The 21,567-nt window shown below is 38.6% G+C and overlaps 1 protein-coding gene across 2 annotated transcripts; it reads left to right on the top strand.

The window, feature by feature from the left end:
• Positions 1-13,121: 13,121 nt before the first annotated feature.
• On the top strand, positions 13,122-20,803 carry LOC105056302 (serine/threonine-protein kinase 54). 2 transcript variants are annotated; one of them, XM_010938448.4, is made up of 6 exons: positions 13,126-14,172; positions 16,428-16,549; positions 18,570-18,766; positions 18,949-19,123; positions 20,016-20,150; positions 20,227-20,803. In XM_010938448.4, exons 1-6 carry the CDS (start codon positions 13,935-13,937, stop codon positions 20,434-20,436), a joined length of 1,077 nt encoding a protein of 358 aa, XP_010936750.1. In that variant the 5' UTR covers positions 13,126-13,934; the 3' UTR covers positions 20,437-20,803. The 2 variants fall into 2 exon arrangements, with proteins under 2 accessions (XP_010936751.1, XP_010936750.1); XM_010938449.4 differs by lacking the exon at positions 20,016-20,150 and having other exon boundaries at positions 13,122-14,172.
• Positions 20,804-21,567: the final 764 nt, after the last annotated feature.

Raw genomic sequence — 21,567 nt, 5'->3', positions numbered from 1 at the left:
AGTAAATTGGTGACTTCCAAATTTCAGGCCTGTTTGTTTGGTCGACCATCTTATTAGCACGATAGTCCTGCATCTGTAGTCGTTGATGAGATTTGGGGAAACTGTCCCTCTCACTGATGGATCTAACTCCTTTTGAAGGGTTATTTTTAAGTATCCTTAAAATTCTGGAATTGCTAGATTATGGCCACCTATTTAACTGATGCATCTTGTTGCCTCCTATTTAGGTAATGCAGTCCCGTCCATTTACACGACAACCGTGAAGCTCCATCTGCTTTAGAAACATACTTGGTAATATTCACGCGTTTTGGGAACGCAAACTCATTTGTAGTTTATGGATTTCGAATTGCATAATGTTACATGGGAACATAAAAACAAGCATTCGTCTTGGTATTCCTAATCATCACCTGGACAACTTACACAAGCATTTAGCCAACACAAAAAAACAGGAACAAAAGGGAAAAGGTTGCAAGCATGTATACAATATTCTATTGCTTTGTGTTGCCTGCTAGGGTCGTCCTGCCTGAAGCCAATCTGATGGCATTCTTAGCAAAAGAATGTGGCGAAATTAATTTACCAACCTGCATCCAATCCGACGGCATTCTTAGCAAAAGAATGTGGCAAAAATTATTTCTATCTAGATGACATATAAAAAAGCTGAATGGCCACGCTTTGAAGCCATGATCTTTTTGGGTTTGAAGCGTAAAACTCCTCCAATACCCTAAAACACAACCAAAGCAACAACAAATGAAAGTTAAACACCTGAAGACTCCTTGGAAATAACTTGCAATGACTGACAGTGAATTTCAGTCAGGAATAAATCTCTTGCCATGTAACAGCCATCCAAAAGAAGAGCAAGTATGCAGCCTCTTTTTTTTTTTGGGGTTGAGAACAGAACAGATGCTATATTCATAATGGAACTGAAGTCAAGAGTTTGAAGCTACAAAAGCGCAACAAAACACCTACCAAGCATAGGATACATAGCGTTTGACCCATTACATATACAGTTACAAGAATAGACATGAAACCTAGACAGTGTTTGATATAGTCCCCCCCGGCGTTGGAAGTTATGAATAAGGGGCTCGGCTGCTTCACATAAACTTCTGGCTAGCTCTTTGAGGCATAGCATAGAGAGAATTTGGAAATGTTGCAAGTAAACTGAAGCAGGAGTTTATCCATCTTCCTGAGGTGTTCAAGATAGAGGAAGAGAAGTCTACCTCCTTGTATATTATACAGCTCTTGGCATAGCTGTTCTGACCATATTACGAGCTGGCCAACAAAAGAAAACCGAAGCCTGTGGATAAAGCAAAGATCATATGACCGTAGAGAGTTTGGAAGGGCGATACTCTGAATAGTGATGTGATTACAAGAAACTTGTGGACATATTAAACGCAGCAGATGCATGTGTTCACAAACATATGTATAAGAAGTCTGTAAGTCAAGGGAGGGAGACTGAACAATAATTCTTATACATAAAAGCCTCCAATAATAAATAGGTAATAGAGATGAAAATAAGCCTGGATTGGGATATGGAATTGTGAGTGTCAAAACCGGAAGATCCACCAAAAGCATGATTTGCAGAGTCTCATATTGAACAAAAATCCGGATAACAACAGTCTTCTGTAAATATGAATAAGTGAGTAGCTTAACTTTGCAAGAAGACCCATCAGTTCAGAATGAAGCAGCCTCTGTTGAGGAGTAAGGACCTGCAGCATCAGCTGAAAGTGACTCCCACCGATGAAGTAAAGTGTGAAATATATAGGATGCATAAAATATATGCCTGTTTCCATCAGTATGAGCTTCCCTTAATATATCATTTGGAAGATAATAATCAAAGCAGCACCACCCATATAAGTAGTTCAAAATATACCACATGCACCCCATTTGTAATACATGCCGAATGGTACCTGAAACTGCATGTGGAGTATAAGAGATATAACGGCTACTTGTTTGGCTTATAATGAATGTGTGGAATTAGAGCCATCTCCCATCAGAGAACAAAATATGACAATCATCATTTGGGAGATAAATAAAATGCCAGTCAAAATCCCATTTCATATGAGACAAGTAAATTACGACACAAATCCCATCAGTTTTTTTGGACATCATCTGGGATAGAGGGACCGAGGCATCTTGATATTTAATCAGTAGCAGTTGTATGGCCAACTGAAGAAATCTAAAAGTCATACTAAAAATAGGGTGGCGGTAAGTTGGTACAGGTGAAAACCAGATGCAATATAAGTGATTGATACCCTCAGAGCATAGCCTAGACTTAGAAATCCCATCAGTTTGGACATCATCTGGGGTAAAGGAACCACTTGAACCCTGTTGTAATCTAAATAAAACCCACTTATAATAGAATTTTTCTGAATGGGCAGAGGAACCAAAGGATAAGAAGCTATTCATGCCTGATAAAAAGGGTTTGAGTTGCATCAGCAACCAGAATCTGTGCTAGCTGGGGATGAAGAGTTTCACCAGCATAACATAAGAAATCTCCTTGTAAAGCCTGTTCTGCCATCCAATCTGCAGCTTGATTATCTTCTCTGCATATGTATGAAATATTCAATACAATTCCAGATTGAAACCACATTGAAATGTCTTTTAACCAAGGAGAGTCATTCATCCTTTGCTCAGTCTGGGCAGTTAGCCATGAGTCTCCCTGAAGCCATATCTTAGGATGCAAAATGGAAGAGACAATAATTTTGAGGCCCATCCAGACCCCAATTAACTCTGCATAAGGAACTGTTGAAGGTAACGGGCGCTTACCTCCACCCAAGATCAAGGCTCCCTCGTGATTACGGAGGATGAAACCCCCGGCTGCACAACCGTGCCAGACTGTTCCATCGAAGTTTAGCAAGAACACTCCAAAGGAAGGAGGCACCCAGAAAATAAGATTTGGATAAGAAAATTGCTGATGATTCAGCTGAAAGGTGCCACAGTTCTTCGACTGAGTGTACTTGAGAGTAGAACTAAAGTATAGAAAATATTGAAACATATCATAAATAAAGACAAGACACTGCCACAGTTCTTCGACTGAGTGTACTTGAGAGTAGAACTAAAGTATAGAAAATATTGAAACATATCATAAATAAAGACAAGACACTGCCAAAGCAGATCTTCAGGTGAACTATGCTTCTGCTGAAAAATTCTAAAATTTGGAGAGTCGTAGATAATAGAGGCCATATAGGCAGTCACAGCTCGAGCTTTCATCCCTACTTTAGAATTTGCTAAGTATATCAGCAATTCCTGCAAGGATTGTGGCTTAAAGCCGGTGACCTCCCCAACTAATTTAGTCTAGCAGCTACCAGCAAATTCACAAATCACCACAGCATATTGACAGTCTTCAACAATGCCTTGACATAAGTCACATTCAATAGATTCATGAGATATAAGGTAATCTATTCCATTGGAGTTTCCAGCAATGAAATTTTCTTCTCCTTGGTACAACCAGTTTCCAGATCCACGAGAAGAAATTTAAAATTTCTAAATCTTCTGATTTTTGATACAAATGCAAAATATCCTGAATAGAGACCAACCTTGATCTGAAAGATGCCCATCCGAGCTGATTAGAGCAATTCCCATGCGCAAGGGGAATGTTTAAAATGGTGGTCATCATCTCAGCATTAAAAAAATTGAGTAGAAGTTGCTTATTCCAGCAGTTTCTAGAATCAATAAAATTAGCAACAGAATATTGAGCAAGATCAAATGAAATATTAGCAAAGGTAGGCCATTGGCTTAGAGGTGAGAGGGAAATCCAAGGATCATTCCAAGCATTGACTAATTGTCCGTCACCAATAAGCTAGATGAATTGGTGTTGAAGTTTTTTTCCTTGAAGGCAAATCTTTTTTCAGATTGGGGAGCTTGACCTCGATGGTATATAAGTAGACCAATTTTCAGAAAACCTATATTTGGCTGTAACAAATCAAGCCCACAAAGAAGTAGGATGCAAAATCGGGTTGATTACCATTTTGGCTAGTAAGACTTGTTGAGTTAGGTAAAGGGAACGAAGGCCGAACCCACCCATTGATTTATATCTACAAAGAGCCTCCCAAGCCACTAGATGCATTCTTTGTTGGATGAGGAATGTCCCTGCAAAAAAGCTCGAAATTATGCTCCAATAATTTGATGACTGGAAAAGATATAGTAAGACAGGACATTGAATAAATTGGGATTGACATAAGCACCGAATGAAGAAGGGTTGCTCTTCTCACCAAGGAGAGAGCCCTCCACTTCCAACTAGTGACCTTGGATAAGAAAATTAAAATCTGTTGCTTTCAAGCGAACACCAGAGATAGGGACTCCAATATACTTTCAAACTCCTCTCTTTTGAGGCATTTGAAATATAGAAGAAATAGTATTCTTAACATGAAGTGGAGTCTTTGGGCTAAAGAGAAGAAAAAATTTAGAAATATTAACTTTTTGTATGAAATAATTATGAGGTGGATGTCTGGCTAGGACATCACCTTCTAAAATCTTTTCGATACCGCACGATGCAGCAGGAAGAAAGAAGAAAGAAGAAAGAAGAAAGAAGAAAGAAGAAACAATCAAATACGTGAATCAGTCAAAAAAGAGCTCGCCTCCACAGGACATGCAAACTTCACTATGAGAAAAAAAATATTACAATAGGAGATCTTATCCTCAACCCTCGTACACCCAATTTCTCTCTCACAGAAAGTTCTCTCTTACAAAAGCTCTCTCTAGGAAGACCCCCCTGAACTCCTGAAGCGACCGCTGTCCAGGAGTCCTGCTCCTCCTCTCAGCGTTCTTACGTCTCTCTCTCTCTTCGCGTGGATTCTCTGATTTCTAGGTCTTCGGCCCAATGAAATCGTGCCACACCACATCCTCGGGTGTTCTGTTTCATGTACAGGCCTTTTAAAGGCTTTAAAACATAAGTTAGATTAGGATACAACCTCCTACATCACCCAGAAAATGTTCAGAACCGTTGGATCGCGACCACAAGCATCCCATACCGTCCGATCGCGATCCGATCCACAAAACAGTCCCATAGACCGCGAGAAACGCCTAAAAAACGGCTCCAGTCCATGGTGGACCGCGAGAAATGCATGGAAAACGCCCATGCGGTCCACGGAACCTCCTGTGCACCGCCCGATCCATGATGGACTGGGCTACCAGCTCTCGTGTCGGCTTGGGCCGCACCCGCGCACCGCGCCTGGGCCTAGGCCGCACACCCGGGCCGTGCCTTGCACGCCCGGGCCGTGCGCTGCTGCGCCCGGACGGCACACTGCCGCGCGCAGCCGTGCCACTATCGCTCTACCGGCCACAGACGGTCCTCCATCGCTTTGAGTTTCGTGCCAGCTTCAATCGGATGTATCTTTTCCGTCCAGACTTCGTTTGGAGTGATCTTGGTCTCGTTGGATTTTATTTTTTGTCGCGGATCTTGTTGTGGGCTCAATGTGGACCGAATCTCCAGACATCAAATCCTAACAATCTTCACCTCGACTCGACATTTGACCTCCTCCTAACTCTGAAAGCTTCTGGATCTCCTCGTCTCTATGCCCTGGGGCAATCGCCTGCTGATCATGGATGGGCAAACATGGGACTCAAGCTAGACCGCTCAATCTCATCTCCATCGTATGCTGTGCTCTTCCTGACCTGAGACCTGCTCAGGGTATCATTCTGCGGCAATAGGAATCTCACCTTGCGATATCACCTTTCATCCTCCCGGGTCTCGTGTCTCATGTCCGATCCACCTCCACCTGGAGCTCCACTTCATTTTGGGCTCCCGACTCCCGAAGCTCCACCTCGTACTGGGCTCCCCACCAGATAATAATATCCTCTCGTCTTCTTCTTTTCCTCCAGAACAATCCTATCACTGCGTAGTACTTTCAGGATTCCTCCACCAGCTACCATCCTATAGCCTCTCGAATCCAGTCTGCTCAGTGAGATAAGATTGCATTTGAAATCGGATATATATCGAACCTCCCTCAATCTTTTCACCGCATCATCATGTGTCCTCCAGCTGACCGTCCCAATGCCTCTGATCGTACAGCTTGATCCATCCGACAGATAAACAATGCCATCACTGCTCTCTAGGGAGTGAAATTGTTCCTCTATACAATATACATGATAAGTATATGCAGAATCTAAAATTCACTGCTGGAAAGAAGTAGATATCTCCAGGACATCTCTCTCTGAATCACTACTGGCCGTCGCGACAGCAACCATCGTCCGATCCTTGAGTTGAGAGCAATCTCTGACTAGATGCCCCAACTCGTCACACCGGTAACATCTGGTCTTGCTCAAATCTCTCCTGGACTTGGACCGCCCTCGTCACGATCTCCTGTCACTCCGTCTATCGCATCTTGCTCCTCTAGAAACCACCAAAACTGAGCTGCCGCCACCTAAGCTCGAAGCTGGGTTCTCCCTCTTGAAAATCTCGTTTTGGAATATCGCCGCAGTGACCTCGTCCATCTTGATGGTGCTCTTCTCCACTAGAAGAATAGTCACCAAGGACTCATATGAAGGTGGAAGCGACGCTAGCAAAACCAGTGCCCTGATCTTCTCCTCAACATTCTCGCCAATGCTAAGGAGGTCGGTGAGGATCTTCTAGAAATAGCTGAGATACCTCTGCACACTCTGTCCCTCAGTCATCTGCAGCTGATAGAACTGTCTTTAGAGAAAAAGAGTGTTAATGAGAGATTTTGCCATGTACAACTTTTCGAGCTTCGACCCAACACCGTCGGAGAAGTCTCGCTAAGCACATAGATCACCATCTCATCGGCTAGATATATTCGGATGGTACTCACCGCTTGCATCTGTAACCGTCTTCAATCCTGTATCTCCATGGTGGTCGGCTTCTCCTCACACAAGAGAGTATCGATCAACTCTTGCTGGATGAACACGTCCTTTACTCTTGCCTGCCAAAAGGAGAAATTGCTTTTTTCATCAAACTTGTTGATCTTCATCTTTATTGATCATGTCTTCTCCATCTTCAATCTTACTCACCACTACTGCAATCTGCATCCTTATACCGCCTTGCTCTAATACCACTTGTAGGGTGGATGTCTGGCCAGGACACCACCTCCTAAGACCTTTTCAATATCGCGCAATGCAGCAGGAAGAAAGAAGAAATAAAACAGAAAATAATCAAATACGTAGATCAACAAAAAAAGGGCTTGCCTCTACAGGGCATGCAAACTTCACTATGAGAAAAAAAAATATTACAAGAGGAGATCTTACACTCAACTCTCGTACACCCAATTTCTCCCTCACACAAGGTCTCTCTCTAAGAAGATCCCCCTAAACCCCTGAAGCGACCACTGTTCACTGTCCAAGAGCCTTGCTCCTCCTCTCAGCGTCCTCGTATCTCTCTCTCTTCGCGTGGGTTCTTTGATTTCTGGGTCTTCGGCCTGATGAAACCACGCCACACCACATCCTCGGGTGTTCTATTCTATGTACATTCCTTTTAAAGGCTTTAAAACACAAGTTAGATTAGGATACAACCTCCTACAGCACCCAGGAAACGTTCAGAACCATTGGATCGCGACCGCAAGCATCCCAGACCGTCCGATCGTGATCTGATCTATGAACAGTCCCATAGACCGCGAGAAACGCCTGAAAAATAGCTCTGATCTACGGTAGACTGTGAGAAATGCATGGAAAATGCCCATGCGATCCACGGAACCTCCTGTGCATTGCCCGATCCACGGTAGACCAGGCTACCAGCTCTCAGTGTGGGCTCGCGTGGGCCTGGGCCGTGCCCGCGCGCCTAGGCTTGGGCCGCGCCCGCGAGCCTGGGCTTGGGCCACGCCCCAAGCGCGCGCGCCCGAGCCTGGGCGGTGCCCTGCCACACCTGGGCCACATGCTGTCGCACGCAGCCGCACCACCGTGGCTCCGCTGGCCTGCCGTTGATCGCTGACGGTCCTCCACTGCTCTGAATTTTGTGCCAGCTTCAATCGAACGTATCTTCTCCGTCCAGACTCCATTTGGGATGATCTTGATCTCGTTGGACTCCATTTTTTATCGCGGATCTGATTGTGGGCTCAATGTGGACCAAATCTTGAGACATTAAATCTTAACAATAATAATAATAAGAATCCAAGGTTACTTTTAGGCTGAGCACATTCTGAATCGTGGCTTTGGTGACAAGAATGCAGTTGTCCATGGAGAGAATATGAGAAATAATAGAGCTAGTGTCTTTGGGCTGATAAACATGTACAAGAATGGAATGGACTGCAGCATGCAAAATTAGAGATAGTATTTGGGAACATATGATAAACATGTAGAGAGATAAAGGGCAGCCTTGTCGCAGACCATAAATAATAGGAAACTAAGGGGATGGCTTGCCATTGACAATTATAAAAAAAATCAAGTTGCATAATACATGCTTGGATCCAGTTAATAAATTGGGAATGGAACTTGAAGGCATGTAATATTTGAAGCAAATAAGGCCATTGAACCTTGTCAAAAGCCTTTTCTATATCAACTTTAATCATCATGAATCCACGGGACCAGGAAGCAACGCGGAGAGAATGCATAAGTTCCTACACAATCAAGACATTATCCATAATACTCCTGCTAGAAATAAAAGCACCTTGCTCAGGGGAGATTTTATTAGAAACCAATGGTTTTAACCTTTGAACCAGGATTAAAGCCATCAATTTATAAATTGTGTTACAAAAGCTGATGGGTCTAAAATTTGTAGGCTTCAAAGGATTGACAATTTTAGGAACAAGGGCAATGTAGGTTTGACTCCAGGAGAGAATCATAGCTGATTTGTGAAAGAAGTATTGAACAGCATCTGTAACCTCTTTTTCTACAATATGTCAATAATTTTGAAAAAAGAAAGATAGGAACCCATCCTGCCCTGGGGCTTTACCCGAGTGCATATGTTTTAGGGCTTGACTGATTTCTAATTCAGAATTAGTGAAATCAATTTAGGATTCTGATCATTAATAATTGTAAGTGGAGGTTGTGGAAGCCATAAATCATGGGTTTGATTAGAGTTATTCCAATGCTTCCGAAAATGAGAAAGAAGTGTTGCCCTTATAGCCTCATCCCTTTCCACCCAGTCACCTAATTCTGATTTAAGAGTGTAGATTCTATTCTTATGGCGCCGAAGAATAGTTGATTTATGAAAGAATTTTGTATTAGAGTCACCCTCTTGAAGCTAAGTGACCCGAGATTTTTGTCGCCAAAAACATTCCTGTAGTTTCAAATTGTGATGATATTTTTGCAAAAATCTCAATAGTTTCTTATGGTCAAGCTAGGTTAAGACACCCTGTTGAGTTTCAAGGGTCTGCAAGGTTAGGATCTGATAATATATTTTCTTTCTTTTTTGAAAATATTTTTCACTTTAACCTTATTCCATTTAGATACCCTATGCTTTACTCTATCAAGCAAAAGTTGATAACCTTTCATTAGGTGAGAGATGATCATAACCTTTCCAAGGTTTGGCTATAACTTGCTGCACACCCCTACAAAGAGTCCAAAACTTTTCAACTCTGAAGGGGCTTCTACTACACTTGCATGCTCCTTGAGCCCGCAATAAAATGGAACAATGATAAGAGACAAAATAGATTAGATGTTGAACTCTAGGCTCGAGATAAAGAGAAAACCAATCTTAAGATGCAAAGATTTTGTCAAGCCATTCCCACACTCTGGCCAAGCCTCGTTGGTTGTTACACCAAGTGAAACGATGCCCCTAAAAATCCAAGTCACCCAAATCTGAGTTTTGGATGCAAGCTCGAAATTCTCAAATATCACGATCCACTTTGAAAGGCTTTCCTCCAATTTTGTCATGAGCATCAAAAATGGAAGGCCCATGAAAGAAACTTACATAATTGACTCCCAAATAATTCTACATCTAATCCCATTAGTGCTAGCATAGATAACCCCTAAGATCCAAGCATGTCCAGTAGAAGGAGTGACAATTCCGAAACATGCTCGACGATCTTGATGAGCAAAGAAAACTTGACCCAATCCTTTCCTCCAAACAATGACTATATCCCCTGAAAGACCTTCAGCTGGAATAGAATAGTGGCACCATGCAGGCCCCATAAACCTGTGGGAAGAAGAATTGGCATTCAGGCAGGTTTCCAAGGACAAAACGAGGGACTAAAGATTTAGAGTATTTTAGAAATGGGGGTTTTGCTGCACCCTGACAGTTCCACAATAAAATAGTCATTTGTCATGAGAACATGTGGGAACTATCCTTACCCCTCGGATCTCTCCAAGCTAAGATTGGTTGTCCCATGATTATTAGTGTTTTGGGAGGTAGCCATCTCAGACTTAGAACATTGGCATGATGAGCCTTGATGAGTCTGTGATTCATCCACCTAGATATCCATTGGGAAAGTTGTAGTAGAGTCCCGAGCTTGATCAGTTAGTGAAGCAAAACTAAACCCAGCTGAAACTTGGCCTTGTTTCTTTTTGGAAGCATCTGGCTGATCTACTATTTTTTTTTTTTGCTTGAAACTCTCTTGGGAGTTTGCCATTCCTGGTCTCTACTTGATCCCATTTTTATGGAAGAAGGAGATTTATGCCCTTGGTTACTTAGACTAATCGTGGTAGGCACTCGGGTTGTGCGGATTCATGGTCCATACAGCCATTTGAAGGGCTGATCTTGCTTAGCTTGACAAGGACACTTTCTTGTTGGGATCCCTATTAGCCCACACCCATGACATATTTCTAGGAGATCTTCGTAAATGAATTCCTACCATAAAACCTCATCCTGAATTCTGAGCTTTGTACCAGCCAGGACACATGTTCTTGGTTAAATCTAGCTCTACACATACTCGCACAAAACCCAGACGGATAGAAGCTGCAATGCAGTCATCAAGAAATTCTGGAGAGCTGCCTTTGATGCTATCTTCATAATTATTTCTTTTTTCCAAACCTCAATTGATGGATTCGGTAGATGCAACCAGATATCAACAAATTTGATGGAATCTCTGGATGGCCGAAAAGAAGGACGCCAACGTTCCAGAGCTAAGAGCTGCCATGCAAGAGACCATGGGTCACACGCTCTAGAACTCTGGTACGTACGGGCTTCCTCTGAAGGAAGGGAGAACGAGATGAAACTTTTAGATAGCAGTAAAACTTGAATATTTTCTTCTATGTTCCACTGCTGTCTCATTTCACATTGTACAAAATCAAAAGGAACATCTTTTTCAAGAAATGCACCTATTAAGGTTGATTTGGTCCTTTGAGAGGTTCTTTATAACTTTTTCAAGATTTTTTTTTTTTTTTTTTTTTTTTTGTCTTTTTTAGAGAGAGAGAGGGGGGTCTTTTTTTTTATTTTTTATGTTTTAAGGACAAGGGCAGTTTATTCCCCTACCTTGTGTAGATCTAACTTGCTCGAGAAAACAGTACCGTACTATTTCAAGCAAACCTAACCAAAACATATTTTTTAATAAAAAATTGATATTTGCTGGCCCAATTCGTTAAGAATAAGACAAGGATTTATATATAATTTTGATAATATATTGGATGCAATTTGCCAAAATTTAAGAATCTTCTTCAAATAAGGAAAAAAATAAAAGGAAAAAAAATAGTCTGCCCCACCTTTTTTTATTGTTTCAATGATGTCATGTGATGCTTATCACAAATTAGTGAAAAAATCTCGTCTTTTCTCTGTCTAGCTGCAAGGGACCATTGTGATCGTGTTTTAAAGATCGGGATGCCCTCTTATGGATGCGATCTCAGAATTATCCTTGTGGATGTTCTCTTCAATTATTCTCAACATTGAAAGTGAAATAAAAATCTATCTTTTCTTATTAATGGCTAATGATAATTTCCTTCAAAATAAAGCTATAATACCTTCCTTATAAATATGGATTCTTTTCTTTAGCTTCTCCGCACATATATATAATATGTCCATGAACTTTAGTTTCCAGCCGAATCGAAACAATGACGACTTCAGCTAATTTAACATATTTTTGAGGTCATTTTTATTCTACCAAGTATAAAATACCATGATGCAACCACAAAAAAATCACTATTTCTCTGATAACATCCTGGCTATACCATAGCATTTGTTATTAGATTCCGCAGGATTAATTTAGTTCCTTTTCATGGTGCATGATCTTTTTGATGAATATTGTGTATAATCTTTAATAACATTTATAGGACTCATTTGATTCACGCAAAAAAAAAAAAAATTCAAAAAATATTTTTAAAAAAATAATTTTTTAAAAAATTATTTTGTAGAAATAAGATTTTGACATATTTGATTGACCATGAAAAAATAATTTATTACAAAATAGTTTATATTCAGTTGAGCATCCATTATTTTGAAAAAACTGTATAAAATATCTATTATACTCTTAATAGATATAAGACCATATCTTTTTATTCTTAAACTTTATATAAATATTAATATAATATTTATATTAATATAAATATAATATTAATATATTATAATATAATATTGACTATAATAATTTATTATGTTAATATAATATTAATATTTTTTATATAATAAATTTATTAATATAGATATAAATATAATATTAAATATAATATAATATTAATATTAATATTATATTAATATTAATAGAAATATTATATTAGTATAAATATTAAAATAATATATTTTTGAGATTAACGGTCAAGATCTTTCAAAATATTAATGGATGGTTAGGATGAAATATTAAATAGTGATATAATATTATATTAGTATTATCTGAATATTTATATGAATATAATATTAATATCAATATAAATATTATAATATTTATTATATTTTAATATTATTTTAATATTTATACTAATATAATATTTTTATTAATATTAATAGAATATTTATGTTAATATATTGATATTTATATTAATATAATATTATATTTATATCTATATTAATATCTATATTAATAAATTTATTATATTAAATATTGATATATATTAGTGTTATATTAATATAATAAATTATTATGATCTTATGTTATATTATAATATTATAATATTATATTAATATTAATATAAATATAATATTTATATTTATATAAAATTTAAAAATAAAAATATATAATTTTATATCTAGAGATATAATAAATATTTTATATAATTTTTTAAAAAATAAATAATATAATTAAATATAAATCTTCTCTGCGAATCAAATGAGTCCTAAAGCTTCAATCAAGCAAGGGGCTCTCTATCTACTTTTCCAGAAATGTTTCTTCTCCCCTCCGCTCCCGATCAAGCAAATAAGTCCGTACAAAATTAGTCAGCCTCATGATGAAGTGAGTAGAAGAGGAGAGTACAAAGGGAAGAGGAGCATGGTTAATTAATGAGCTTTTTTAAAAAAAATTCGTGGTATTATAGGGGATCGGAAGACCCATTAATTCATTTGCTTGTACATGCTTTCCTTCACATCTTAGCATTCGCAATCACCTTCCCAAATCTATCACACCCAAAAAAAAAAAACCCTCAAATCAAAGGAACAAGGAAATATGACAGGAAAATATAGTGAAAGAATCTACCCAAAAGGAGACTCAAAAAGGAAGGGAGCTTGCTCGAGTCCCGTGGCCATGCACTCAGAAAGTGTTCCATAAATAGATGGATTCTAGAGAGAGAATATATACATAAAAGGATGGATTGATTGTAGTGAGAGAGAGAGAGAGAGTGACCCATGTGAGCTAGAAGAGAGAGAAACGGGGGAAGGGATGAGAGAGGGAAGGAGGGGAAGGAAAGAAGAAGCGAGAAGGGGAGAGGAGTATTAGTAGCATTCATTATAGGAGGTATAAATAGGCGAAGTAGTGGAGAGACGACAAGGGCAGAAAGCCACCAAAGACTCCACCTTTTCCCTACTTCTTTTGGTCCTCTTGAAGCCAGGGAGAGAGACTCTACCTTTTTGGCTTCCTTTTCTTGTTCTTTTGAAGCCAGAGAGAGAGAGAGAGAGACCAAAGACTCCACCTTCTTCCCTTTCTTCTTCTTGTCCACTTGAATCGGAGTGAAAGAGAGAGAGAGAGAGAGAGATGAAGGAAGGAGGGGGAGATGGGTTCGTTCGGGCGGACCAGATCGATCTGAAGAGCCTGGACGAGCATCTGGAGAGGCATCTAAACCGGGCATGGACGATGGAGAAGAAGGAGGAGAGGGAGAGGGAGAGGGAGGAATGGGAGATCGACACCTCGAAGCTGGTTATAAAGGGGGTTATCGGCCGGGGAACCTTCGGCACCGTCCACCGTGGGGTCTACGACGGCCAGGACGTCGCAGGTGAGACCGACACGACGAGAAATGGGGTTTGGGTTGTTCTCATCTTGAATTATTATGCCTCTGATGTGGTTTTAGTGCTGAAAAATCCCTCCTTTCTTCTATTTTAAGTTACCCACTTGCATTGTTTTGTCATTGGGAGGTAGCTTGTTAAAAAAAATCTTTCCTTTATCTTGTTTTCCAATGGGATTTCTCCTAACCACCAATATGATTGTACCAGAAGGAGTTGGGGGAGGGATAGTTTTAATTTTGTTCTTTTCACCTGTTATCAACGAGCATTTGGTCCCCTTTTGATAATCTTGTCTCAGGCGATCATTTCAAAGACTCTACTTGGTTTCCGTTTTATTTGGTCCTTTTTTCTTCTTAAAAAAAAAAAAAAGAAAAAGAAAAATTCCTGAAGTGGATGCTACTAACTGTTGTTCTTCCATCCCAAGTCATCTAACACTGCATTCCTTCTATTGATGTCCTGTATACTGTTTGTCAGCTGAATCTAGTTGGAAGTTTGAAACAGAAGGTTGAGCATTTCCTTGCTAAACGGGCTAATGGTTTATCCATTATTGCTTCTGATTTGTGTCGGTAGGATACCTCATTTAGATTTGAGTACATTCCAGTTGCAGTTGTTGATGGTTCTAACTCACTGTAATATCCAGATGGAGGCTCGTGAGTCTCACGGGTTTGGTAGGGTCCTTTCCATGACATTTTTGGAGTAGGCTTCTTTCTCTTGAACTTTCATGTGATCCCAACCGACCGCTTATTAAAACATGGTGTACCGCCATTATTTGTCTTGTGATATCTTTAAGTTGAAGGGTGGAAAGCGAGAATGTTACTCAAAAAGCACAAACTACTTGCAAAAAGGCGCATTTAAGGGGCAGGAGTTGAAGGAAAAAATAACCAGTATGATGCTATGGTTGACAACATGCAGTAACCTGATATTCTTATTTAATCCATTTTTTTAAAATTTCTAAACATACACATTAAAATACAATTACCTTTATACATAATATCTTTGTATATGCTCCTGAGGTTAAAGCCATCACTGTCACAATCTGATTTTGAAAGTTGTGATTCAAAAGTCAAAATTACGAGCCGAATCCATCACCTTTGAAGTGTCTTTTTTTTACCTTACAAAGCAAGCAAGCCAGGGTCTCAACAGTATAACATTGTAGTTCCTTATACATTCTTCTTGAACGAGATTTACGAATTGCGATAGTCACTTGTTCACTTGCTTTTAATATCCGTTTGTGACTAAAGTACAATTCCTTGACACTTAGCCATGACGATCACTTTTTCTCTATAACTCTTCCAGTGATCCTATTGTTACGAAATTGTGACTCTATGGAACAAAACTTCATGAGTAGCTTAGTCATTCGAACTAAGTCTGAAACTTGTTTACTAATCAAATTTGGAATTAAAATTCAGTTGACTGATGTCTTTTGTTCTACGATATGTAGTTTTATTTCCATTGAAGCATCTCATGGTTACTGTGGAAATAAGCTCCGCATAAAATAGATTTTCTTTGAATATACTCCTAGTGAGGCAAATAGTTAAGCTTTGTAGTGTCTTATGCTGACTTGAAAATTTTTTACATATCATGTTATTGCCCATACCATTATTCTTTTGTAAAACAACTAATGACAAAAGAGCATTACTTCACACCTAACTTCAACATTTTTCGCACTGAATTATTATTGAGCTTCTGCGGAATTGCAATACCTGCATCATTCTCCTATACCACTCGAACTGGACTTATGATAGTTTAGACTTTAGACAAAGGAACAAGTTGTACTCCCTCTTTCTGCCATCAGTTTTAACTGAAAGCTTCTACATGATGCCTAGTTTTAGCTTTTTATATCCACATTCACATGCTTTTCAGATTAATGTACTTTAATGTGCATTCTTTGCCACTTCACTGGTATGCTTCAGTATGTGTTTATGGTTTAAAATTTAACAGGTTTTCACCTTCATTTATGCACATGAATAGAACTAGAGTCAAATATTGACACATGCACCATCTGGCAGAACCTTTTTGCCTAAGGCAACTTACAGAACTTGCATCCTCTTGTTTCTTTTTCCCTCTTTGAAGCAGTTTGATTTATCCAAATAGAAGTCTAACTATGTGCAAAACTTGCACCTGGATTTCTTCTTCTTCTTCTTCTTCTTCTTCTTTTTTTACATTGAGATATTAGAAGAACTTTTTATATTGAATGTGTTGTTCTTCTTTTAGGTATTGTGAGCCTCATAATTTCCTTGTATTGCAGTAAAGTTGCTTGACTGGGGCGAAGAGGGGCACAGGACAGAAGCTGAAATTGCTGCGCTTAGGGCAGCCTTTACTCAGGAAGTTTCTGTTTGGCATAAGCTTGATCACCCCAATGTAACTAAGGTACACTTATTATCGCATAGAAGTGTTACTATATTGTAACTAGACTTCAATCAACATCACATCTATCACAGTTGTTTTTTTTTACACTATATATTGTAAGTGGTTGTTATGGCAAGTAACATGTTTATATTGTGAAAAGTTTACTGATGATAGATGTCATTTGAAAATTGAAAAAAATAAATCAGTAGGGTAATAAAAAAAATTGAAAGTCAACAAGTTTTTGAGTATTGACTAATCTTTCTCCTTGATTCTTAATCTATTTAAATATTGGCTTTGTCAGTTTAGCGGAGCAAGTTTCTGAAGTAGTGAGAATTATAATTGACAACTTCAGCTTTGTATGTTCTGCCATATATGAAACTGATTAAGAATATATAAAGGTAAAAAGATATTTGTACTCTGTAAATTGTAGGTCCTTTCAGGTCTGTTGGAGGAAATCTGAAATCTAAATGCTAGACACCTATAATAAGGATTAAAATACAGATTCTCTAGGAAGGTGTAACAAGTTTTGGTTTTAATTTGTGTTAGTTGCTTTTTACTGCATAGTAGCAAGCCATTGGGTTTCCTCTACAAATATCCATTATAAATTTGGACCCATATTTAAAGACTATACTTAAAATAATATGTAAACCTTTGGTTGACCCATAATAGGTGCATTTTCTCTGTTCATCTGATAAATATCAAGGGAACCGACATTAAGTATATAATGGGTCCAAGTAGTTTATCTCCGATTCTCTGAAGCACTGTATCCTTTTATCCCTTTCTTTTGCCTATATATTTCCACTTCTCTCTCTCTCTCTCTCTCTCTCTGCAATATCATGTGGAATCTATATGGATCCAATTATCTTTTATTCAATAAACTTATCTTAATTCTGGAAGTACGAGTACTATTGTGGAGTGGGATGCATGCTTTTTCATGCACCTTGTAAGCATGCGGGATATGTTTCCCTTGCTATTACAACTGACACATGTGTTGCTCTGCTTGAAAATACCAGTGAACATGAACACAAGAGGGGCTAATCCCCATCACTGTCGATTGTAATTCTGTGGGTGATAATTGGTTTTGTCCTTAACATAAACCAATCTTGAGAGAGCTCTGCCTGCACCATTTTATTTATATGTTTATTAGGGTGTGGTCTCACCTTCCCTGAGACAAGGATAAGTTACATGCATGATGCATATTGAATAAAGATTTGCAACATATTCTTCGTTCGAGGGAGAAAGAATTAAAAGTATATTTACTCACTTTACTCTTTAATTTTTTTCAATCTGGAAAGGTTGTTTAGTTTCCAAATCATGAAGTAATTTTGTGTAGTATAATAAACACAATTCTTTAGTATTATTTATGGAGGTTAGCTTAGTTTCTAATTATTGGCTCAACCATGTTCCAAATTTATCTTGCTAATTGGTATGTCTCAGTGTAACTGGCCTGGTGATAATCCTTTTGGCGTGTACCATGCTCAATATTCTCCATAGCTCCAACCTATTTTTCAGATCTTCACCGCATAAGTTGTATGTTGTTATTATTTAACTTTGGTATATGAATCATTGTCCATCTCTTCTTCAAGATGTCAGATCTAGTGCATAGCTGCATATTTAAAACCAACATCTTCACAAGCTTACTTGAAACTAGCTATGGATCTGCGTATCTAAGAAACGTGAGGAGGGCATAATATGTGCATTAAGAGCAGATAATAAGAAAATTAAGAACTGCTGTATCATCATGTCTAAGAGTTTTTCATGTTCTCTATCTGCATAACGCATATGTGGAATGGTCTTTAAGGATTTTACAGCTATTGCTTAATTTTGCAAATTCAAAGGTATATCTTTTGATATCATAGGTTATGACCTGGATCAAAAAGGCATCCAATACCTGCATTCATTTTTTTCCCCAATTCGAATACAAAATCCCAGTGTTTGCTTTTGCTTGATTCGTCGACCATGCTTGTACTTGTTTGGTAATATTTTTCACTAAATTTTCTTCAACAACACTATTAACATTTATTTCGAACTTCTTTTACAGTTTATAGGGGCTAAAATGGGTGCAAGAGATCTAAGTATACAAACAGAAAATGGTCAACTTGGCATGCCAAGTAATGTATGCTGTGTCATTGTTGAATATCTTCCTGGTGGTGCATTGAAGTCATATCTGATAAAAAATTGGAGAAAAAAGCTAGCCTTTAAAGTTGTTATCCAACTGGCTCTTGATCTTGCACGAGGGTAAGCATTAGCTTATTTTCTTAAATAACTGCTGTTTCTTTAAGTACATCTTTGTTTGAATTTCAGTTGCAGTTCCGAATTCAAAGCTTTTTGGTTCCTAATTACATTGTTCAGAGTTTTCAGCCTTTCAGAGGCTGCTTGCTAGCTAACCACTTTTAAGCAATGTACTTTCATTTCTGTAGGTTGAGTTATCTTCATTCAAATAAGATTGTTCACAGAGATGTGAAGACAGAGAATATGCTTCTTGATAGGACAAGAACTGTAAAAATTGCTGATTTTGGTGTTGCTCGTGTTGAAGCTCAAAACCCTAATGACATGACGGGTGAGACAGGAACCCTCGGTTACATGGCACCAGAGGTAACCATACTCTTTTAAAGTGGATGTATTTTTTGCAAATATTATATTTTTTCTTCGCTTGCCATTTTATCTTTCACACATTTTTCAGCTGCTTAAATTGTTTATTCTTCATGACTCATAAATCTTTACTTTCTAACTGCATTGACTTGCACTAACATTTCTTAGAACAGTTTTTGGCTCTTGTGAACTATACAGCACAGTAATATTTTCTCGCCTTGACGTTACATGCATGGTCTTTTTACTTTAGTTTACAGCAGACCTTCCATAAGAAAGCATACTTTGGTAGTTGAAAATTATTAAGGCACTTTGAACAAGAATAGAATAGCAGGTGTATGGCATAATGCATCGATGCTTCTAAAGGACTTCTGTTGTTAGTTTGGCTTAGCAGATGGCGGATGACTGCCAGATGAGTTCAAGAAGTTGGGTTTTCAATGCAAATTGCAAAAATAGGCAGAGATGGTTTTTTTTATATACTGACTGCCAGCAGGTGAGAGATGGAGAGAGGAATTGACTTTGAAAGTTCAATTAATGGAAATGATTTTGGTCCTGTATCATAGAGCCTCTCTCCTGTTGGGGAATGGTGGTTTGAATTCTACTGTGGCTATGTCAACTTCTAAAAGGACAAAATTAAAAGAAAAGAAAAAAAGATCTTCTACCATGTCTTTCCTAAGCTAGTAGAACTTATGGTTAGTATTAGTGGAAGGGTCTGTGGAGCATGGAAGGTACGTAATCTTTCTTTCAGATATGAACTTGAGGTCCTTGTGATCTCTCTGCATAAAGTGACTCAGAACACCAGCCGCAATAGTTCCCATAAATTATCATCCGGCAAGATCCTAGAACATAAATTTCTACTATGATCAGCAGTGACAATGTCTTTCCAAACTGACTGCAGGTGCTCAATGGCAGTCCCTACAATAGAAAGTGTGATGTATATAGTTTTGGTATCTGCTTATGGGAAATATACTGTTGTGATATGCCCTATCCTGATCTCAGCTTCTCAGAGATTACGTCTGCAGTTGTGCGGCAGGTATACAATTCTTTCTATGGCATCTAGGATAAGAGCATCACAAGAGGAAACTTGAGCTTTTTCTCTGAAATTGCAGAACTTGAGGCCCGAGATACCACGGTGCTGTCCAAGCTCTCTCGCTAATGTGATGAGGAGATGCTGGGATGCAAATCCTGACAGGAGACCTGAGATGGATGAGGTGGTGGCAATGTTGGAGGCAATTGACACATCAAAGGGTGGAGGTATGATACCTCACGATGAGCCTCAAGGATGTCTGGGGTGCTTCCGCAAGTACCGTGGCCCTTGATAAGTCAAATTACCTTGGATTAATGCTGCCAAGATGGTTGCTGAAAAGAAACATAAAGCTCAAAGTAAATGGAGGATATGTTTCAAGGAATGTGAAAACAGGCAAGGATGCTGAGATATAATGGTCATGCATCAAAGCGCTCTTCACATTTGCCCTTATTTTATAGGATAATGTGAATATTTTAATTTTTATGAGATGCAGGCAACTAGTCGGTTGTTGGATTGACTGGTCCTCACATGTTTTGTAAATGACCCTTACATTAGTTTGGTATATCTCATAATTATCTCTGTACATGAATGTTAATGGTAGAACTATTCATCGGTGATGGAGCAAATGTTATGGGGCAGCAACTGCATGTTTCTTGGAATTCTGAAGAGAACTGACTGGTGGTGCCATGAAAATGGCCTGTTGCAAAGTACCGCTAACTAGGTTGTTTTCATTCTCATTTGTTGTGATTACAATATGGGAACACGCTTCAGAGCTTGGCATATAAACGAGGCTGAACATAAGCCTTGTTTAAATATACTGGAAAAGAGTTCAGCTCAGCTCGACTAAAATTTGCTAGCCGAGCCGCCAAGCTTTCATCAACTTCTGTGGAGCGGGGCTTGTTTTAGCTTGAGCCCGAGCAGCTTGTTTAGAAGCTGAGCCGAGTCCTCTTGGCTCGACTCTTTAGCATCTCTATAATTCATCATCTTTTTTTTCAAAGGGCTGACAGGGTCTCTAAATCTCATCCCCCAATTTTCTATAGGTCCTTTCCATCCATTGATTGAAAAAAGGCATTTGTGCGAACTACCCACCCAAACAAATCTTTGTTATTTTTTTCTTGTTTTTCCCTTCCTTTTTTTTTTTTTTAATCTGCTGATGCAAAACATTTTGCGTCCGACAAGTGAATTAGAATCCTGTTCAGATGAACTATTGTTTTACCACTGGTGAATTAGAACCCTTTCAAATGAAGAGTATACCAGCCTCCGTGAAACCACACAATCTTCCAAATATAAGGGGAAGCTACAAAAGGTACACCAGTTTCTTGTCCAGAAGGAGTGATATTTTCGCAGCAATAATTGCAACAAGAAAATAACAATCATAGAACCTGCCCAAAATACTTGATCTTCAATATCCTGGAAATTGCAC

This window comes from Elaeis guineensis, chromosome 13, assembly GCF_000442705.2.
Source record: "Elaeis guineensis isolate ETL-2024a chromosome 13, EG11, whole genome shotgun sequence".
In the NCBI taxonomy this organism is placed as follows: Eukaryota; Viridiplantae; Streptophyta; class Magnoliopsida; order Arecales; family Arecaceae; genus Elaeis; species Elaeis guineensis.
The sequence above is the reverse complement of the archived record's forward strand: the minus strand, read 5'-3'. Positions and strand labels throughout refer to the sequence as shown.

What these genes read in the sequence shown, in the direction of transcription:
- LOC105056302 (XM_010938448.4), top strand. Translation starts at nt 13,935, where the DNA reads ATGAAGGAAGGAGGGGGAGATGGGTTCGTTCGGGCGGACCAGATCGAT. An exon ending in CGACGGCCAGGACGTCGCAG is followed by an intron (nt 14,173 to 16,427) that starts GTGAGACCGACA and finishes CTTGTATTGCAG; the next exon opens with TAAAGTTGCTTGACTGGGGC. An exon ending in TCGGTTACATGGCACCAGAG is followed by an intron (nt 19,124 to 20,015) that starts GTAACCATACTC and finishes AACTGACTGCAG; the next exon opens with GTGCTCAATGGCAGTCCCTA.